At 33.6% G+C, this 21918-nt stretch overlaps 5 protein-coding genes across 12 annotated transcripts in view; 3 read left to right on the top strand and 2 right to left on the bottom strand.

Annotated features, from left to right (window-relative positions):
- The first annotated feature begins 776 nt into the window (after positions 1-776).
- Positions 777-2291, top strand: LOC105212466 (mitochondrial E3 ubiquitin protein ligase 1). Its single transcript, XM_011184457.3, has 5 exons — positions 777-1001; positions 1083-1252; positions 1311-1724; positions 1797-2004; positions 2158-2291. Exons 1-5 carry the CDS (start codon positions 897-899, stop codon positions 2275-2277), a joined length of 1017 nt encoding a protein of 338 aa, XP_011182759.1. The 5' UTR covers positions 777-896; the 3' UTR covers positions 2278-2291.
- A 112-nt stretch (positions 2292-2403) lies between these two features.
- Positions 2404-5145, bottom strand: LOC105212465 (FGGY carbohydrate kinase domain-containing protein). The gene is made up of 7 exons (XM_011184456.3): positions 4814-5145; positions 3925-4432; positions 3477-3855; positions 3265-3415; positions 3086-3160; positions 2792-3013; positions 2404-2732 (listed from the first exon to the last, which is right to left on the bottom strand). Exons 1-7 carry the CDS (start codon positions 4994-4996, stop codon positions 2592-2594), a joined length of 1659 nt encoding a protein of 552 aa, XP_011182758.1. The 5' UTR covers positions 4997-5145; the 3' UTR covers positions 2404-2591.
- A 981-nt stretch (positions 5146-6126) lies between these two features.
- On the top strand, positions 6127-6832 carry Papst2 (ribonuclease P/MRP protein subunit POP5). Its single transcript, XM_011184458.2, has 3 exons — positions 6127-6234; positions 6298-6535; positions 6598-6832. Exons 1-3 carry the CDS (start codon positions 6215-6217, stop codon positions 6775-6777), a joined length of 438 nt encoding a protein of 145 aa, XP_011182760.1. The 5' UTR covers positions 6127-6214; the 3' UTR covers positions 6778-6832.
- LOC105212468 (adenosine 3'-phospho 5'-phosphosulfate transporter 2) lies at positions 6825-8608 on the bottom strand. The gene is made up of 3 exons (XM_011184459.3): positions 7678-8608; positions 7426-7607; positions 6825-7360 (listed from the first exon to the last, which is right to left on the bottom strand). Exons 1-3 carry the CDS (start codon positions 8461-8463, stop codon positions 7195-7197), a joined length of 1134 nt encoding a protein of 377 aa, XP_011182761.1. The 5' UTR covers positions 8464-8608; the 3' UTR covers positions 6825-7194.
- Positions 8609-8906: 298 nt separating this feature from the next.
- The window catches only part of LOC105212471 (protein draper), a 37707-nt gene continuing 24695 nt past the window's right edge, over positions 8907-21918 (top strand). For 6 of the 8 annotated variants that reach the window (XM_054229975.1, XM_011184466.3, XM_011184467.3 and 3 more), the window contains exon 1: positions 8997-9570. The gene's annotated coding sequence lies outside the window, so the exon portion shown is untranslated. The other 2 variants (XM_054229976.1, XM_054229977.1) reach the window with 2 other exon arrangements.

Raw genomic sequence — 21918 nt, forward strand, 5'->3', positions numbered from 1 at the left:
CCATTTAACTGTTTTTTTTAATGGAAATAAGCGAACGTTGTTACATAAGTTAATATTTACACTATATAAATAAGAAATAAGTTGTGTGTATGTATGTTGCTTATTCTCCAAAAATCAATAATCTGTTAACTCATTAGACTCCAGATCTGCCTTGTAGATTACAAAGTACCGAAGGCATTTAACCTTACCTCTTAATATTTCTAACACCAGCTTTATATTAATGTATAAAACAATGCGCAAATCATTTCTATGAGAACAAACGGACGCGAGCAGCTAACTTGTTACTTTCCTTCTGGAGTCATCCCTTTACATTTTCGATTACCTTTAACAGCAAAAGCAGTACGTTGTTTATTTTTTATAGGATGGCGTTGATATGATCCCATTAACATAGAAGTATTTATCAACGGGTTAAATGTAGTAGTTTTTCAGTATTATCATGTAAACTGGATCCAAACGTGCAAAATATCTGGAATAGTGGTTGTCATAAACGGTGGCTGATATCGCTAGTCTTCTTTCACTTACTTTCTTATATTGCTGTTATATATAGGTATAATAGGGATCGTGCAATATTCGCTAATATCAAAATCTATTTATTAAATAATCCATAAAATTAATAACCAACACACACATTTCGCGTAATAAAAATCAAATAAATTAAAACGAAACTCTAAGCAAAAGGAAATAAATGGCGGAAACAGAAACAAACATTTGATTCTTTTGCTTATGAAACTTGGCAGCACTTACGAAGTTGTCATTTATTTTGACAATTTCTACTTCAACTCATTTATCACTTATTGCAACGTTCTTCCACATTCGTATCAGATTTGTCAACTCTCAAGGAAAAATGTAAATATAACCCGAAGCCTCTTAAAAATCAAACAATATCTGCAGTAATTATGGAATTCCTGCACGAATCAATCGCGCTTGGTGTTGATTTATTAATATTAGGACTGTGTGTAAAGGAATATGTTAGCTACAAGAAAAACGTAAACTGTCTCAAGGTTAGTGCAATGAACAACAGCTGATAGCAAGCTTCACATTTCTTCAACACAAGTTATGTACATGTGCTCTATGCTTTCCAGGCTGCGCCACAACTAGCTATTGATGGTGATCTCAAGAAATATGTGGGTGCACAAAAGGATAAAAAGATACCCTATGCGGTGGTGCGCGGCACGGTCACACCAATCGGTGTGCCCATGCGCAGTGTTATGTCGCCATCTGTAACTGGTGTGTTGCAAGTAATCAAACTGAGGTGATTATAAATAATTGAAAAACGATTGCTTGGAATGCAATAAATTTAATAATTTTAGTGAACACCGCGTAACGCGCGGTTTTGCTGGTTTCTGGACCGAGCAACGCAAACTAATACATGTGTCGTCGAATGAAATGCCCTTTGAGTTGCGCAACAACGAGAGTAGCGTCGAAATCATTGATGCGCTCAGCGCTGCCGTACTAGATTTGGATGTTGTGTATGACAATTATGAGCCATCGTCACTTTCGTTTTTCGATCATGTTTTCGGCTTCTTCTCTGGTGTTAGACAAAAAGGTTTGCAGACAACGGAAGAAGTGCTGCGCGATGGTAGTTTCATTACAGCTATCGGTGAATTGGAGTTAGATGGTAAAACATTACGTTTGCAACCATCGCCGGTGGGTCCACTCTTTTTAACTACAGCGACCAAATCGACATTGATTAAGAAATTCGAAGAGGCTAAATCATCCATGCTGTAAGTGTTAATCATTGTATTTTAAGTAAAATAATTTTATTTCTTAATTTTAAATAATTCTTCTTCTTTTAGCGTTAAAATCTTCGTCTGTGGCACAGTCTCAGCTATTTTAATTGGCTACATAGTTCGTAAGCTGTACAATAAAAAGAAGCAAGAACGTGATGAACGAAAAATCAAAGAAACGCTAGAAAAGGAGCGACGTGAGCGGCGCGCACGCACGCGTCCACTTAATCTTACCACCGAACAATTGTGTGTGGTCTGCTCAACGAATCCCAAAGAGGTGAGTGTATGCAAACGAATTTGTTGTGTAACTGTTAACGGTTAAGGGCGGACATTCTAACTATTTTTTTTTTTTTTTTTTTGATTTTTTTATAAAACTATGGACTCCAAAATAATGCGTTTTTATATGAATATTTTTTTATTTTTTTTACAGGTCATAATATTGCCATGTGGACATGTGTGCATCTGTGAAGACTGCTCCGAGAAGATACGTGTTACTTGCCCTGTGTGCCGTGGTAAAATCGCGACAAAGGCAGCAGCTTTTATCGCTTAATATGACAAATCAAGTTGCATACACGTGTATGCACATCACAAAATCTGCATTGCAATTGGTGCAATAAAGTGATTAGTAGTTACATTAAGTGCGGGCACAACGATTGGTTAGTTGCAAAACAAAAACTTAAAACAAAACTTAATTTATTTAATAATTAAACAATTAATGGCTTAGTAACAATTTATAAAAATCTTTGGAAGACATTAAGGTACAGACAAGTGTAAACGTAATGTACCGTTAGATAAATACAATTTCGAAAAAACAACGGTACAATAAATGCATAAAGAATGTACAACAAAATTCTTAAATCGGTTTCAATTTTCCATTATTTGTTGGTATTTGCGCTGATCTTCAAGCATTTGCAAAAATACACGATATTTGCGATTGTGATAGTCCGTAGTGGATGTTTTCGGCTTCAACAGTACACCAGTGCCGCCCATTTCCTTCGATGTGGCCTGTAAAGAAATAAATGTGGTATTAATTGCAATTAAGTTGAAAATAATCTATAGTTCACCTCTAAATTTCCATAAGTGTTTGCCGCACATGCGCCCAACATTGCGGCGCCGACCAATACCATTTCCTGTTCGTTTGGTATCACAGCCGGTAATTGACAGATATCAGCATGAGCTTGCACATACACGTTATTCTTTGCTAGGCCACCACAAAAGAGCATACTACTGTAGGCCACACGTTTGTATTTCTCAACAAGGTTATCAATAATGTGACGGGTGCCATACTTTTGATAAAAACGAAAATAGAGTTCAAGTGCTTTGTTTAATGTTTATCAATAAATCATGTTGTTACTCACAGCTAATGCTTGTACAAAAGCCAAATACAAGAGTGCCAACGATTGCTCGTCAGCGTTCATATTGAGGCCCGATATCTGAATTGTATTAAATACAGGTAATTAATGTAATGTAAGTTATATGAATATTTATGAGCACTTCCAGCACATAATAACATAAATATTATACATTTAATGCTTACCATTCCCTTCAAATTGGGATCAGCGATAGGCGAACGATTGCCATGAAAATCTGGCCAAACATGCAGTTCCTTTGTGAGAAAGCAAATATCATCGTAACCACGTTCCGCACGCATCTTCTCCAATAGATTATTTAAATATGTGTAAATGTGCCTGTGTGTTAAAAAAATTACATAACAAATTTTAACAAAAATTCAATTTCATGTAAACTCACTCATTTTTGCCTAGTTTAGCTTGTATGCTGGCATATTGTGTATGCGATTTTACAATAAAATCCAATAGAATACCAGCAGCGCTCTGACCACCTTCGTTGAGATAGTAATTCGGCAGTATGGCACCGCGGTAAGGACCCCACACACCATGCGCCAAACATGGTTCGCGTGTTAGACTCATGTGACAGGTGGATGTGCCGCATATAAGCGCCAACTTGCCTTGTAGATTTTCCAGCGACGCTTCGAGTTGCTTATCATTCGGCTCCAAAGCGGCACGACAGCCAAACATACCCAATGCGCCGGCGTGTGCGTCAATTAGCGAGGTGCCAACAATTGTGCCTGGTAGTAGTGACAGCTCTTTAGCTGCTTGCGCCGTTAAGCCTGTTATGCATGCATAAATTACCGTTATTTTATTTTCTTAATTTTAAAATTCAGTATTTATTTACATACCTTCACCCACAGCCGAACCCGGCTCACAGATACGCTGTCCAATTATTTCAAAATCATTCCGACATAAATCATCTAAACCGATCTGATTTAAGAAATCGGCACTCCAACGCATATTCATTGCATCGTAATTCCATTTGCAAACGACCGAACAAAGCGAACGCGTATCAACGCCTGTGCTGCGCCATGTTAGGAAATCGGGCAGATCAAAAGCGCGCCACACTTTATCCCATGTACTTTGTAGATTCTTTTTCAACCACAACAATTTCGGTATTTCCATTTCCAATGATACCTGTCCACCGACATACTGCAACAGCTCATGTTTGGTCGCATTAATAAGCGTGGCTTCCGCATGTGCACGATGATCCATCCACAGTATGATATTCTGTTCGCTTTTGCCAGTGCGACTAACTGTGAGGGATTCACCATTTTCACCCAAAACCACCAAGGAGCAGGTGGCATCAAAAGAGATCGCTTTTATGTTTTCCTTCTTGGTGTCTTTTGTGACGTCCTAGCGAAAAATAGAAATGAAAATTTAGTTTTTTTCAACTGTTTCCATATATTAAAGTTTTCTTTGATTAAACTCAAATTGTCTCTTATTAAACTAAACTGAATGCAAAACTACTCTACTGTATTTGTAAACAATTGTTTATGACGTCCTATAATCACTTTGTAATCGGCTTAATCAAAAATTAAAGGTTATGCACGAAGGTCAAACTCATTCCTTATCGGCAAAACAATGTTGTTGATCGATTATCATATGCGCCCTGGATTTCAAAATTTAAATTAGGGATTCTCCAACAAATATCCAACATCGATCTTATCTTTGTTTTTTTTTAACGTTTTTTTTTTACTACGTGCAACAACCACAGAACACTTAATTTAATCTCACCTTCACACAATGACACACTGCACTCCAAATATCCTGCGATGATTGCTCATAGTAATCGCGTTCGGGATTCCATGTTTGTATCGTCTTCACACACTGCTTCAACACCTTTCCCTTCAAATCGACGAGCGCAGCACGGGCACTGCCCGTGCCTACATCAACACCTACAAAGAACGTTTCGGTCATCGCGCGCTAAGTGAACTGATATCGGTAATCTTCCGACAACGCAAAGCACAGCGAACGTTAAAAAACCGGTCTAAGTTTTTTTTAAAAGCAAACTAATCAAGCTATTACTCGCTCACGCTTATGCTACTTAACCGCGCGACTGGCGTTAGCTATCTGAAACTGCTGAGCGCTTCCAGTTTTCGATTGATCTGCTTTACGCTGTTTGTCGTGTGTTCTTTTTTTAAGTATTATCAGCAAAAAATTTGCGTCAAATTAATAAAGCTAAAATACTGATAATGAAGATCGACACACTAGTTTATTAAGTTAATTCTCACAAACTAGCTAAGGTTTTCACTTGAAGAGAATAATTGAAATGTTGTCACAATGTAATTGGTCTCAGTAAGTACTCAATCAGCTCAAAGTTTATTCAAGCGCAGTACAGGTAGCAACTGCTCTACGTAGGAGGGCTATCATTTAAGTGTATACAAGAGCGTAAGTAAATTGAAATTATTAAGCTTATAAGCTGCTCTCCATGCAAGTGATATGGACGTATGTGCAAGTGTCTATTTGTACACTGCATTAACAATCTAAAATACAAGGTCTGAGATTAATTATAATTATTCCGACACTTGTATGTACCTACACTGAACCACAATGTTCTCTGGAATGTGTAAAGCATATTGAGAGGTTTTATTTCAATATGTGAATAATAAAGATATAGCTTACATGCACAAATTACCAATTTCTTCTAGCAAATGGAGAGCTGCTTTCAATGGAGGAATCAATTCTAGATGAAGCTCCGCACATATGTGCATACAAATTGTGATCAAGGCAATTCACTTTTCAAACGTAACGTAAAAGTAAATTGCATGGGATTCTTTGTGTTACCTCCAATTTAGTTTAGCGGGTAGTCTTCGAGACCACTGCAGTGTTTTAACCCATTGTTTTGAGCTCATTGTGCACATTTTAATAACTATAGGAACTAATTTCAAATATTTTAATTTTATTGTTGAACCGTGTTGTATTATATATAGACTACCCAGCAAACACAAATTATTCTACAGTCCAGAAGCTAATATTTTTCAATGTATTAGTAAGTGCGGCATTTTTTAAATTCACATTCCATTTTACGCAAGCTACTTTTATTTTAGCATCTGGCAACCCGCACTACCTAACTACGAACAGCTGTTTTATGTTTATGTTCGAAAATCAACAAAGCAGCGTGATACGCCAACAAAAATGGTGCGAATTAAAAATCGGTAAATAATTAAAGACTAAATAATAAATAAATTACAAACCTTTTAATAATTATAAATTTTCAGTTATATAGTTGTGCGTATAGTGCCTCAAGCAGCTACGAATGTATTGAAAATCGACGATGCCGTGCTGGCTAAATGCGTACTACAGAATGTGAAAAAGTACTACGGTGATTATGGACGTGGTACTATGGAGCATGGTTTTCGTGTAAAATATTGTAATGAACGCACGAAAATTGCCATAATACGTTGTCTACACCGTTCACATCGCACGGTGACGAGCACGCTTCCATTAATAACGATGGTATGTGAAAGAACTAACTTAAAATTGTAGCAATTCAAAACGAATACTTAACTTAATTACAGATCGGTGATGTGCGTGCGAAATTCCATACACTCTACGTCGGTGCTACCATCATACATTGCAACAAATTTATAATAAGGCATCAGCAAAGTTTTCTAAATGAAATGGTGGGTCAAATCGCGTCCGCGAAGGAACGTAAGGACTTCATCAAACGTGTTATGGAATTTGATCTGGAGCAATAGCAATACTGATGGCATTTCATTTTTATCATAGAATAAATAGATTTAAATTTTTAAATTTATTTTTGTTTTTATTTTTACACACTGTAGTCTACATCTATAAGAAAAATGGTACATTCATACATAATTAGGATTTATATCAATTCAATAAACCACCAAAATAAAATAAGGTGATTAGTCGTTGCTAATTCACACATACATATACATATGGCTACATCAATTAAATTCATTATATTATTTTACTTCACAAAATGTGTTAGCATTACTCACTACGCGCTATAGTCAAACTACAACTAAAAAGTGATTGTTGTCAAATCGAGCTACTCTAATTTTGGTATCATAATAGTAACGAACATTTACAAATTTACTAAATTCAAGTACTTTTTGAAGTACAAGATATATATGTAAATTTTCATACGTTTAAACTTCTACTAAGAACTTGCGGCTTGTAGAACGCTCGAAAATACGGAAGGCGTTAAGCGCATACTTGAATTTCTGTTGAAAATCACGCATAGTCATTTTGTTCTTTTTGCTGTAGACATTTAAATATATGCCCAGCACCACAATTAAGCCCGACCACAGATATCTGCAAGTAGAATAACGTTTGTAAGAAAATTGCAATTGTTTGAAATTAAAAATTGTATAACTTACTGCCAAGTAAATGGTTTGCTGAAGAAAACAAACGATAATGCAATCGTGACTGCCTTCCTTGCTGTCGTTACGGTGGCAGCCACTGGCGCACCACTGCTACGCACTAAAGCCAACACAAACTGTATGCCCAGATAACCTGATAAACTGAAGAAGAAGCCATAGCCGAAAGTTTCCAACATGTGCTGCAATAAAAAAGGATTAAATTGTATTTTATAAATATACATATGTAGAGTAAATAACACTGAAACTCACTTCAAGACAAAAGGCGAAACCGCTAAAGAAATTACCGGTCACCATCAGTATAACGAATAGGTAAATAAAACCCAAACCATACGAATAGAGCACAACTTCGCTTGATGGCGCATGATGTTCACGCATAGCCTTCTCCTGTACATTTCCTATAGCGGCATCACAAAGCAGTGCTGCTGATATCATAGCGACACCAGTGAGATCGAAATTCGGTGAGACTTGCGAATCGGCTAGTGTAAACCAAGCCAATCCAATGCACATAGCGAAGGCGGCAGCAAAATCAAGTGGTCCATAACGTTTGCCTTGTATCAAAATGCTGCCCACCAAGACGGGTATCAATTTGCAACACTTAAATATAACCTGTGTGGGATAGTTCAGATAGCCCAGACTAGAATTAGACAGTCCCATGGTGCCGAGTGTTAGCGCGGCAAGCAGAAAATAAGTACGCATTGGTATACGACGCTCTGAAGTTTCAACAGTACCTCCTGGCAGTAGTTTAATTCTGCGTCTAGTCTCTAAATCACGTTCGATTACACCGAAACATATGTAATAGCCGAATTGTACAAGCGTGAGAAACCATCCATACGGTTTAAAGCCTTCCACCGTAAAAATCAGTTCCTGCAGATACCCATATATAAGGTAAAGCACAAAAACGCCTGCACAGCTCAACAGAAATTGCGTGGTCCGGTTATAGTAGGTAAGATCAAAGCAAAGAATTCGCAATTCGGGAGGATTATCAGAATCCGTTGATGATTTGCTGCCGTTACTACTTAGTTTAACGGACGCCATTTCTAATATTAACTATATTTCGTAAGACTTTATCACTGCACTTTACATCACCGGCAAAGTGCTTACTTGGCTTTATTATATGAAAATTGTTTCTAAGCCAAATCTTTGTTTACCTCTCAGCCGCCACATTTACATTCTTTCTAACTTCGAAATTCGAAGTGAAGATGTTCTATTAAGGGTGGTATACACGACGGTATAAGTCGTGTTGTCGACACATAGTTAAAACAAGTTATTTAAAATTAATTTTAGTAAATAAAAAGTGAAAGTTTATTATTTCTTGTGTAAAATAGCATAAATGTTAAACTAAATAATATTTATTTATTTTTATTTGCATGCAAACCATTGTTTGAATTAAACTTTTGATATTTTCCGTAACAAAATTAAATATGGCATCACTTACGAAGTTGGGAAAAGGAAACCAAAAAGTAAAATTGACAGTGATGTCAAATAGGACAATTCAATGTAATTTCAGTTTATTCTTTGGTCGGTTGAGTAAATGTTGTTAAATATTTCGCATTGCTCAAAAGGTAAAAAAATGCAAATAATTTATTTAATTTCAATTTGAGTGCGCGAAGTAACACAACTATACTTGTAATTGTGCGAAAACAACGATAAAATAAATACAAAAGATTGGTAAATTCCGTTGCCCAAATTAATCATTAATTAATTGCGTATTGAGCAGTGATTGTGGCTTCATGTTAATATACATAGTTACTAATAGCTAAAATGTGTTGTGAAAAAATATGTATAGTTATAATACGATTTAATTGAATTGGTTTGTGTTTATTCCTTTTTTCTGGTTGGAATTCTATAAAAGAAATAAAAAACTATTGTAAACCGGTTTAGTGTCTGTTGCATCGTCTTATTTGCTTTTTTAACCGCAGAAGAAATCTGCGTTGATGCTGTAATGTATAAAAATAATGCGAAATTACTAATAGTTCAATAAAAAGATTGGTGAAAAGTGGTTAAAAGTTACAAAGAGAAAGCAGAAAAAAAAGAAGAAAAAGTTTAATACAAATTACAAAAGATATTTTTATATAAACAATTAAAGCAGTGCTAAGTGTATTCAATATTTTGCACAATAATTTCTTGTGCTATGCAGTGACGGTAAGTATCTTGTTTATAACGATAAGTAGTTACTTATCTTTGTTAAAAGCGAAAAAGAATTTGCAATTCTCAGTCTCCTTGCTCAACTACGAACAACAATCAAGTTATTTGTTTCGCAAAAGAGTTATCCAGCGCTCCACCGTTTGCGCTTTAGGTAGTTGCTAGCTCATTCAATTAAAAAAATCGCTTTCGCCATTCCACTTTTTCCATACGTTAACAAAATATTTTCTCCATTTTGCTTCTTCGTTTTATTCTATTTGGATTTCTTTAGTTAGTGTTTTTCTTTGCTTTTATTTGTTAAATTACGTTGTTCATTTGTGTGTCTGTGTGTTTATCTGGTACAAGCGGTTTTATCATGTGTTTGTTGGTCTGTGCTATATCTTTTGCTTTTCGCTTAGAAGCACGACAATAATAAACGTATACACATGCATTTACATTACATATGTATTATCATATATATGAAATTACCACATATGTATATACATGTATATGTGTATGTAATGACCTTAAAATAGGGCAAATTATCAAGGGGACCGAGACGTAATTACAGTGAGTGTGGTACGTGCGGTTATCTATACGTTTTGAATGCATTCTATGTCATGGTGCTGTCAAAATTAAGCCTATAAGGGATCTAAAAAGAATATTGTCTTCAAATAACTGAAAGATTAGTTCTGTGCGCGTTTTTTTTTTTCTTTTTTCGAGTGAAGTGTAAAATGCACATATTTATTTAGTTTTTGTTTGAAATAATTTATTGTTTTTGGTGAATATGTAAAGCAAGACTATGAAAAAAAGCAATTATCCTTCAAAAATTAAAAATGTATGTTATTGATGAATTATCTATAATTTATATGTTCATAATTTTTCAAAATTACCTCATCTTAAAAAAAATTTCCAAATATCATTATTTTTAATATATTTTCATAAACATTCCTAATACTAAACACATGTGAGTTTTTCCTTGTTTTTCTCATGCCAGCAAGAAACCAACACAATAAATTCTACAATAAAGATGCTGTATGCCGTAGCCACAAGTTGGTACGTAAACACGTATGTTGATATGTCGGTGTATTGTACATACAATTAAATAAACAAACACCCCTCCCAAACCGCCCATGCGGCCGCTGCTTTTAATTGATTGTGTCTGCCCGCATAGTTTTTATTTAAAAGAACATTTCCATCAAGCGCTTAGGGAGTGTTCAAATGCTTGCGGCATTGAGGAGAGAAGGACGAGTGTCTATACAAATGTATGTATGTATGTTTATGTGATTTTATAATGCATTGAGAACTGGAAATACTAGTTTATCATTTAAGAGTGGTGCCCGCAGTCGGCAGCTCGTCTGCTACATGACGCTGACTTTCAATCTTGTCTGCAACAATCGTCTGCCACAGTAAGTGACTGCCACTGTGCTCACTTCCTTGAATCAATTCTATGTACTAGATAGATACTTGTGTTTATTTACTAATGATAATGGAAACTGCAGTGTTGTGCACTGAATTAAGTTACATGTTGTATGTGCGGTATATACAGTTGTGAGCAAAAGTTAAGCAAAATTTTGTATAAGTGTTAAAAAAAAGTTATATACGTCCACTTGAATTATTTTATTGAAATTTTTGTATTTCAAAAAAGTGCAATAAAGTGCAGTGAAAATATTAAATTATCATATTATTGCCAGTTCCATTTTCCATGGCATTATAAAACTGACAGTTCTCAGCTACATACAGTCGCTTAGAACATGTGCATTGCCGGCAAAGTGCATTGTGCCTGATTTCTAGTGTTTTAATATGGAAATAGTCTATTTTTGTGCTTCTAAACATTGTAATTGTGTGCATATGATGGCAGAAGACAAAGTTTCTTGCTGACGCTGCGAAATACAATGCAAATTACATGCAATGTCATGCATAAGCTCCACAATGCATTCTTGTCTCTTTCTCATAATACACATAGCCTGTGCTCTACATGAAACTGACACTTTGGAAAATCCTGACATTGAGAAAAATTAATATTCACAATTCTGTTTATAACAGCAGTAGTGCGTCGGCAAGTGTATATTACACATTATAAATGCAATAGTGCTTATGTATAAGTATTTGTGTATTAGTGCATTAGAAATTCTTTAAATGATTAAATTCATTTTTAGAATTGCTGATTTTAATTTTAGTCACACTGCATGCGCTTAAATATAGATTTAGTTAAGTTGCTTCTTATACACACTCGGACTTGTTTGAAATTCGCAATATACATACTTACTTCATATATATAATATGTGTCCACATACGTATGGATTATCATTAGCGCACAAAACACACTCCCGGCACACTTCAAATTGTGATTAGTTCTATTTCAAAAAACGTAATTATTTTATTAACCGCAATCTGCTAAGTTCTGCGGTGGCGGTTGCGATTACACACAATGTTATATAAAATATATATGTATATATATTTGCAATATTTATCACAAGCTTGTTAATCATATTTGTTTTATTTGAGGCGGCTTCATAAAAAAAATATTTTTTTATGAGAAGTTATATATTTTTTTAATTTTTTGTTAAAAATTTGTTGCAATTGTTGTTAATTTTTTTCTGCGATACAACATCGCGTAGAGAATTATACAGTTAAGCTCTTTTATCTCGCACAATTAAATATATAATTGTATACAGTTGAAATTAAATACAGTTGCACTTCCATAACTCGAAGCTCTCCATAACTCGAACTCTTGAATTGACAATAGATGTCAAATTTCATACAAATTATCTGCCGTAACTTGGAAGTCTCTAAAACTCGAGGTTTTTTTGTGGATTATGGTAATTTGAGTTATGGAAGTTCAACTGTATTTCTTTATTTTCAATTCATGTTCCATAATATTTATAAAAAAATATAATTTCGAGTCATGCAAACTTTAAATTCTAATATTTTCATATATCTGTATTTTTACAACTCTGCACAGTACTCTAGTCTGCAATTAGTCGCTGCAGTTCAACATACATTGGAAAATCCAGCAAGCCGCAGATGTTGACATAAATGTCATGCATTTACCGCGGGCGACGCTCAATGTTACATGTGCTTGTCATATGTTTATTTAGATATGTTTTGACATTAGAACTAGCTGGAAAAGATACACAGCAGGCAGGTCTGTTTTGGATGGTCTGTTGGAATTTCATGTGCAAAATTACTTTTTCGTTTTAAATCGCACGATACTTTTTTCATATTGTATATTTGTGAAAAAGTTAAAAAAAAGTAAAATTTAATACTCACCATCCCGTGACAATGGCACATTACTCTTTCGTGACTACTTACGTATATGTACATACATACATATGTACACGTTAATATCCATCTGTTATCGTTCTTTGTTGCACAAATAATTACTTGTGCTGTTGTTGTCATGCTCAGCATTATTTTGAAATCTTTATTTGCATAACAAAAGCTCGTGATTACCAACCCAACTAAAAGCGCAGCGGAGAACTTGAATCAGCACCTTCTCATTTTACTGATGTCCATGCGGTGCATATACTGGGTATTTTATTTGTAGGAGTGTATATATGTCTTTAGGTGTATATGTATATGCATATGAGTGTATATATGTAAATATATATTTATTTGAATATCACTCGTCATATCCACAACAAGTGATAACATTTACTATGTATGTACATTTCAACATGTGCATGTGGTAAACAAGCGGATTAATATGACAATCACACTCACTGTGGCATCTCATTATCTGTTTATCCTGCGGACATTCACATGCAGCTTAAATAAATGAATGAGAGGTGTGTACCAGATTTATGAAAATAAATCTTAAGTTATGAAATTAAATTAAACTCAAAAGTAATAAAATGTATAAAAGGAAAACAACAAACAATAATCATAATGATATTAAATAAAATAATGATATCAAAAATTAAATAATAAAAAAATAATAATATAAAAAAAAATAATAATAAAAACCAAAATTTAAAAATACAATAACTTTTTTTTTGCATTAATTTCAATTATATGAATCATCAATATATTTATAATTTATATGAATCATTAATATGTTTAAAAAATTATAATAAAAAACAAAAAAACAAAAACAATTATATGAATAAATTATATTAAAAAAAAATTATCGTATTTTTTGCTACAAGTGTTTCAGTTGTTTTGTTTATATTCTTTCATATAATTTGACATTTTATGACTAATAATATTTGATAGAAACATGTTGAATTAGCTTTAATACAATTTTTTTTATAGAATTTCAGTGGTTACGGTGTACAATAATACTTTCCAGATTTAACCAAGAGAGGCTGTATCGCCAGAAAATTATTTTTTTCTTATTGTAAAAAAAAAACCCAAATAATTTTAGAAAATGCGGCCAGGTAGACAATATATGGTCGATTGTAAAGTAATCTGTTGATCTCTATAAATTAGGGGGTCCTTTGTTTTATTTTCAAATTTTTTTAAATTATTTATTATTATATTTTATATTACTTTTATGTAATTAAAATAAAAATTATATTTTATTATAATTTTATATTACTTTTAACGCAATATTAGGTGTAAACCTTAGCTAAATTACTCGTTTTGCATTATGCGCCTAATTGTAGGCAAGCATTTTAGTATTTGGGCGCTATAGTGTTTAAAAAAATTGATTTTGAAGTCCTTAACAAGAGTATATGGACAGTGCGCAATGAGAAAAGTATGTTTATCAAATCTTTTTCACTGCCATTTCACACAGAGATTCAATACTTTATCGGTGTTATTAATAAGTTGTAGCATTTCAAGTGTTAAGTTTGAAAAAATCCTTTCCTTCTGCAATCAATCTTGCATCTACTTCTTTATATACTTTTATACATATTTATATTGACATTAAACTTTTTTTATCAGTCATTAAGAACCGTAACCTGACACCGTCGTCGCACTAATGTACTCAGACTCGCCGTTACGTGCATTGTGTATGCATTATTTATTTATTTTTTATTTATTGTGTATATTTGTCTAGATAAAAATATGTGTTTTTTAATCCAGCATTTCATTGGCTGCTTTCTGCAGGCATTTTGTCACTACTCCCGCTGCTGACTGTCTGACTTGTTCATTGTGTTTACAAGAATTCATTACACTTTGTCTGTTTTCTCCTGCAGCACAGTGTGCTGAGATAAGCGAAAGTAGAGTAAATAAATAGGCATGCCTTTGGTATGATATAATCAGTGAGTTAATGTTTACAGATTTATAAAGCAAATATAGTGAGTCCATTCATATATTTTTTAGATGAAAATGCCATAGCTGATCAAATGATTAAATGCATGCTAGTTAAAAAAAGTGAAGAAATTTTATTTAGTTTATAACGAACCAGAACACGTAGAACTGATACGTTAGACGCCGGTTATGAAACACGACTGCAAACGACAAATACTTTCCAATGTCAGGCTGTTCGAGTAGTTCAGATAAGTTGAGTCATAAAATTAAAAAAAAATATATATATTTCAGTTTTAAATACTTTAATATCATGTAGACTAGGTAGGTTTGATACGTCATTAAATCAAATACTCTTCGCATCATATCGATCTAATTATGTTCTCATCTTGAGTTCTGATGTCTCGATCATGCGTTATCCTGAGAACAGTTCTTGAAGTTCGGAATCATTTTCATCTGGAAGAAAGCGAAAAATTTATCAAATTTTTTTAGTGCTGTACAATAATCATAATTAGAACTTTAACGATTGGCAATCGTGTTCGATATTTATTGTTATCGGTCATCTTTTATTGATGACATAACCTTATTTATAATAAAAATTAGCTAATATTAATATTGAAATTTTATAAAAACACAGAAAAAAGAAAAGATGTGCATAAAAATCCTAATAAAACTCAACAAAGACTAGAGTATAGAACGATAAAAATAGAAGCATACAAAAAATCCCACAACCGTTTATAATGGTGGTGAAGCCCCAATATACATACATTTTTCAGCAAAGATTAGATAAACAATTTGTTCGGTATAGTGACGATTATGACACTTTATTAGACACAAAAGAACCATAATACTTGTACTCACATTTTAAATTAAAGCAAGACATAGTTTCAAAAATTTGATTTTAATCAAAGTTTTTTTTGAGAAACATTTAAAAAATCCTGTGAAATTTCAGTGCTTTCTTTTTTTTTTGCGTCTAATATGATATATTGTATGGACTAGACCAGAGAAAAGGAGATTATTTCGGACTTAAATTATGCAATTCGTGTATTTAAAACATCTTAAATCTTTATTTACTATATTTTACCTATGATTTGCCAGTTTCCAATTTCTAAATAGTTTTTTTTTTTCAATAATTTTGAACAAAAATCTGGTTGGCAGTAAAGCGATCCACGAAGAAACAGTGGAATTATTTATAAATATGAAGTGCACATAATCAGGCAGGTTCTGCAACCGAGTGAAAGTGAAAATTAAAAAAAAATGTGAAAATTGAAAAGTAAAATCGAAATTCAGTACACAAAATATCGGATTGAAAGTAAATTTGCTTGAATTTCACTTCAAGAATTTCACTAGGAAGAATTTAAATTTTTAATGGATCCGGATTTCAGAATTTTTTTTTTTTAATTTTACGTATCTAAATTAAGTCTGCTTTAGAAGCCGAAAAAGAGCGTTTTTTTAGCATTTTTTTTTTTGAAATCATCTGAAACAGTCGAACCAAATTTTTTTTAATATTTATAAGTTTCTTTTCTTCTGCTCTAGCTTCGAAAATATATCGAATTGGCCTCTGGAATTTTAAAGACATATTCTTGGATAGTTTTGAAAGAGATTTAAAACAAAACAAAAAATTCCATTTTTTGAAACCTGTAAAGCAGACTACTGCCTTAAGGTAAATAATTTTCATGAATTTAAATTTTTTTTTTTTTTTCAAAATCTCTACAATAGAATTATTTCAATAATAATTTTTATTACCACTAATTTTCAACGCAATATTCTGTTCACAAGCAACACCATGAAATTAATACTTTGATCACGTTTATGAGGCAATATAATGAGTGAAAGAGTGCTGTATAAGCAGTCATACACCCAAATATTCAAATGTATAAGTATATATGTATATGTACATATGTATACAGAATATCGGCTGATTAAATGCACACTCAGCTGGTCAAGAGTACGTGTTGTTATTTACACATTACATATATGCTTATGTATGTATGTGGTTTTATTTATAAATGGACAGACATGCGTTTGTACCGACATTACAACCTTACCAAATATGAATTGCACTACACACACACACACACACAAACACATTTGCAGCGATACACTTACATACATATGTATAAATATATTTATGAATAAGAAAAATTGAATTGCATTTGCAAATTAAAATGAGTGCAAATGTTGCTTTGTTGTTGTACGCATGACTAATATAATTTAGTGGGTTTGTTTGGGAAAATCTTGAATCAATTTGAAATAATAATTTTTATAGAATTTTTGTGGTTAAAATATTGAACCATAATTTCCGGCTTACCCCAAAGAGAGGCTGTGGTACTGGAAAATGTTATAGCTGTTGTTGTTGTTGTTGTAATGGCGGAAAAACATTTTCCAAATATTTTGAACATTTTTACAATTCCCGTTATTTTTTTAACACGCCTCGTATGGCCGATTATATATAGAGCCGGTTGTGTATCGATTGCATATTACCGACACTCGTGGGAACAGTGCTACCATTAAACGATATTACACGATAAGGGTATTACGAGCATGATTTTAGACGAAATGAATTCACATTTCAAATATATAAAACAAAATTTTTGGATAATGTTAGGCTCTCGATGGGTCTAAATTTATATATTTTTATTCATTTGGGCATTAAATGACAGTGTTTTAACACATACACTTATATATACATACATTGTATAGTAGAATGTGAATTTATTTTCTATTTCCTCTTAGACTTTAAATTGTGTTTTGAATACTAATGTCTACACCGATATCTCTATTACTATTCACCATTTAAGTACAATTCGCTATGCATTTATTGCCATAGCTATGAATAAATACGCCGTGGAGAATTGAGAATGAAAATTTCAAGTTTGACGTAAAAGTACATATGTGAGTACTCACCTACATACATATGCACAAATGTGACCATATGAAATCCCTCAATTTGTTATCGTTTATTAAATTTAACCGCAATAAATTTAATCAAAAAGCTTTATTGTTTGAATGAATAAACATATATACACACTCAACATTCGAATTTATTGCAAACCAACTTTTGCTGAAAAAAAACTAAAAAAACATTCCTAGAATATTTGAAATTGATTGTTCACACATACCAGGTACTGAAAATTTTGAAAAAGTTTTGGATATTGTAGAATAATGACTTCAATTTGTGGATAAGTAAAGTACAAAGGTTGAGTCTAACATTTAAAAGATTTGGAAAAAGTCAATTTCAAAAAGAAAATTATTAAGTCGCCTACATTAATGTTGTCGCATTTGAAATAGTCCCAATTCGATATTATGGACTTAGGCCAACATTTCTTACAATCGTCGAAACATGTATCTACATACATATGTATATCTTCTTCTTCTTGGAAATCCTAAGTGTTGCTAGGTCCTTCTCTACCTGGTCTTTCCAACGGAGTTTTCTTGAGTATTCCATCAAATACTTTCAAAGCTGGAGCACCTTCATCCATTCAAACAACATAACCTAGCCAGCGTAGCCGCTGTCTTTTAATTCGCTGAACTATGTCAATATCGACGAATAACTCATACAGCTCATCGTTCCATCGTCTGCGGTTTTCGCCGTTGCCAATGTTTAAGGGACCATAAACCTTGCGCAAAACCTTTCTCTCGAAAATTCCCAGTGCCGTCTTATCGGATGTTAACACCGTCTTCTGCACCATAAAGCAGGACGGGAATGATAAGCGACTTGTAGGGTTTGATTTTGGTTCGCCGAGAAAGGACTGAGGAGAGGATTGCCTACTCAGTCCATAGTAGCACCTGTTGGCAAGAGTGATTCTGCGTTGGATTTCAAGGCTGACATTATTATCGGTGTTGATGCTGGTTCCTAGGTATACGAAATTATCTACAACTTCAAAGTTATGACTGTCAACAGTGACGTGGGAGCCAAGACGCGAAGTCGCTGACTGTTTGTTTGATGATAGGAGTTACTTCGTCTTGTACTCATTGACCACCACACCCATACGCTTCGCTTTCTTCTTCAGTCTGGAAAAAGTAGAACTAAAGGCGTGGTTGTTGGTTCCAATGCTATCGATTTAATTGGCGTACGCCAGCATTTGTACACTTTTATGGAAGATTTACATTTTCGGTTCCAATTGTAAGTTACATGATAGTGAGTCACCTTGTCTGAAACCTCGTTTGGTATCGAACGGCTCGGAGAGGTCCTTCCTCTGATGCATGTATATCAGATCCCATGAAATTTAAAATTTTACAATTCCCGTTATTTTTTGAACACATCGTCAATGTACTTACATACTATATCACAGAGACATGCCAAAACGGGTATCCAATTGAGAAAAACTTTTTAGCATTGTTGCCACCTTTTTATAAATAATACTTCAATTATATTTCTAAAAAAATAGTATTAAATCAAACTAAAAATGTTTATGATCGTACAGGTTAATAATTAACAATTTCACTGGAAATACTTGTCCAGCTATTATTATTTACAATATTGGCTTCAAATTAAAAAAAAATTAAGAAAATAATTTAATATATTTTTAAAACACTTCACAATTTGCTGGCCTGCTCTTAAATTTAAAACATTTTTATTTCATTTTCTCTTTATTGGATGCCGTTTATTCCGAATAAATGCTGGAAATAACTTACAAAGTATATACCAATTATTTTTAGCTATTAATGTCCAATGTATATGACTCAGCATTTTTTTCTATTTCTTTCGAAAGTTGAATGACCATGTAAGTGCAACTAATGTGGAAAGAATGAAAATCTTCTCATTAATTAAAACAAGATTTTTTCCTATTTTCCATAAATACCTATAAAATATGTTAATATACCTATGCGAGGCTTTTAAAAAATATTTTTGAAGTGATTTGGCGTTGGATTAATTGTTCGGCAATACTTATTACTAATACCTCAGCTACTTTTACTACTCGTTATATGACTAATTGCAATAAATCTGCAACATTCATAAGCCTAATATATACTACATATGCACTTATAGCCAACTAGAATGCAATCTCAAACTATTTACTGCTGCATTTTCTTGGAAAAGTTTTGTGTATATAAGAGATGATGGCATGACAAAATTATCTGTTTCACTGCACAAAGATATGCTCTATATATAAATACTTACATATGTACATGTAGATGTACATGCCCACCTATCTGAGCGGACATCCTGGGGTATACGTTATTTATAGTATTTTGCCGGAATCTTTTCCTCACATGCTCTGAGATTTTCTTGCATATGTAAATAAGCTTATGTATGTGTTTACATATATATAATGTGCGCTGATGTGCCAAGCACTATATTATTAACAATCTGTGGTATATTCATTTTGTTTTCATATAGGAACTATTTGCGTTTATATGCCGGTGTATATATGTACATATTTACTAAATGCTGTAATTATGGTATGACTAATCGATGAATCGTATGTGCCAGCTGTTTGCTTGTGTTATAGTTGCTTGTCTCTTCATAAATATTTGTTTAAAATCGCATCTGTGTAGTAAATAATAAATGTTGATAATTGATTTGTGTGCAAATGCTAATTAAACAGTGTAGTAGATTTCATTCATAGAATCTTCTAATACACAGCTTTTTTAAGCCTTTTGAACTTATTTTTTGCTTTTCTATTTTTTTTTTTTTTGATTTTAAAAACTACTTTGTGTTAGTTATTCAATGTATACGTATGTACTATTACTGTGGTGAAATTATGAGTGTCAAAGTTCATCATTGTTCGTATGGGATTAATGAATATTAAGTGTATTATCAGTAGATTATTTCTAAAAATATGTTTACAATTATTATATTATATTTTTTGCATTAAATAACGGTGTTATTTAGCATTTCTGAGTAATTTTATAATTTCAATAACATAGAAATACTCTTCCATATTGGCAAAAAACTTGGACAGTTGATTTTCACAAGCTTCTTTTGAGTTGTATTTTTTACCAGCAAAATCATTCGTCACAGAGAACTAGTGAGTTTGATTTACGTGAGTACCTGCCTGCGAAGGCCTAACCTCACGGTGCTCAAAAACACATCGGATCAATACAATGCGTTGATCAGCGCCCTGAGTTTGTTATGCACCTTCAGTACCAATTGGCGTGTGGTAGAGCCGAGGCCCATCCAAAACCTCTGCCGTGCTTTGGGCCCGGCACACGGTTAACCATGTTACTCCACACCGAGAAACCAAAGGCCATCTGCCTGCATTTATGTTTTGAAACCACAGCCACCACGAAACTCCTCGAAGGGCCAACCCAATGAGCAGGTTAGAAGCGAAGCTCCCTGGGCTTGAACACAACTGCCCTTCTTGATAGGAATAGCCAGTTCCTTAGAAATGCCATATCAAAAAGGTAATATAATTCTAGCTCAAGCCAAGAAATATATAGGACGAATAGATGAGAGACTTTGTACCAGCTATTACAAAGTCTAATCATTCGCCTTATGCATGTTTGGATTTTAGTCGCCTCTTACGACACGCATACCTTACCACGAATTATATGAATTATATGGTAGATCCATTCCATTCCGAAACTCCCAAGCAAGCTCCCAGAGCTTCTAGCGAATCACCTGGATTGGTGCTGCTTCCTTCAGGTCCAACTGTATAGTATATGTCCGAAAGTTTACCCGTAAGAGAACATCATATTGTAGTTGATTTCCTGCCTTGCTGAGCCTCATTCCTGCTTTGGCTACCGTTTGCGCCGGCTCACCGCGATTCGGCCACGACCATTTTCGTTTGATGTTGTCACCCACTTGTCCTCAGCAGTAACCATCCGATTGTTAGTTGGCAGCTCAGTGCATGAGGTTTTTTGGCGTTAACTCGCGTAGAACCCATAAGTTGAGCCTCTTTTTGTACCCAATAATTTTTTATACTCTCGCAACCTGTTGCACAGAGTATAATAGTTTTGTTCACATAACGGTTGTTTGTGTCACCAAGAAATATAAGAGTTAGATATGGGGTTATATATACATAAATGATCAGGATGACGAGTGGATTTGAAATCCGGATGTCTGTCCGTCCGTCTGTCCGTGCAAGCGATAACTTGAGTAAAAATTAAGATATCTTAATGAAACTTGGAACACATGTTCCTTGGCACCCTGAGGAAATGGGCAAAATCGGTCCACTGCCACGCCCACAAAATGGTGGAAACCGAAAACCTATACAGTGTCATAAC

Source organism: Zeugodacus cucurbitae, chromosome 4, assembly GCF_028554725.1.
Source record: "Zeugodacus cucurbitae isolate PBARC_wt_2022May chromosome 4, idZeuCucr1.2, whole genome shotgun sequence".
In the NCBI taxonomy this organism is placed as follows: Eukaryota; Metazoa; Arthropoda; class Insecta; order Diptera; family Tephritidae; genus Zeugodacus; species Zeugodacus cucurbitae.

Bases quoted from the DNA above. Each gene is read 5' to 3' on its own strand.
- LOC105212468 (XM_011184459.3), bottom strand. From the start codon at position 8,463: ATGGCGTCCGTTAAACTAAGTAGTAACGGCAGCAAATCATCAACGGAT. The intron at 7,608-7,677 runs GTGAGTTTCAGT...TTTTTATTGCAG, and splicing joins GTTTCGCCTTTTGTCTTGAA to CACATGTTGGAAACTTTCGG. The intron at 7,361-7,425 runs GTAAGTTATACA...TTCTACTTGCAG, and splicing joins AGCAAACCATTTACTTGGCA to ATATCTGTGGTCGGGCTTAA.
- LOC105212465 (XM_011184456.3), bottom strand. From the start codon at position 4,996: ATGACCGAAACGTTCTTTGTAGGTGTTGATGTAGGCACGGGCAGTGCC. The intron at 3,161-3,264 runs GTAAGCATTAAA...AATACAATTCAG, and splicing joins ATCCCAATTTGAAGGGAATG to ATATCGGGCCTCAATATGAA. The intron at 2,733-2,791 runs GTGAACTATAGA...ATTTCTTTACAG, and splicing joins ACACTTATGGAAATTTAGAG to GCCACATCGAAGGAAATGGG.
- LOC105212466 (XM_011184457.3), top strand. From the start codon at position 897: ATGGAATTCCTGCACGAATCAATCGCGCTTGGTGTTGATTTATTAATA. The intron at 1,002-1,082 runs GTTAGTGCAATG...TATGCTTTCCAG, and splicing joins AAAACGTAAACTGTCTCAAG to GCTGCGCCACAACTAGCTAT. The intron at 1,253-1,310 runs GTGATTATAAAT...TAATAATTTTAG, and splicing joins TTGCAAGTAATCAAACTGAG to TGAACACCGCGTAACGCGCG.
- Papst2 (XM_011184458.2), top strand. From the start codon at position 6,215: ATGGTGCGAATTAAAAATCG. The intron at 6,235-6,297 runs GTAAATAATTAA...ATAAATTTTCAG, and splicing joins ATGGTGCGAATTAAAAATCG to TTATATAGTTGTGCGTATAG. The intron at 6,536-6,597 runs GTATGTGAAAGA...ACTTAATTACAG, and splicing joins CGCTTCCATTAATAACGATG to ATCGGTGATGTGCGTGCGAA.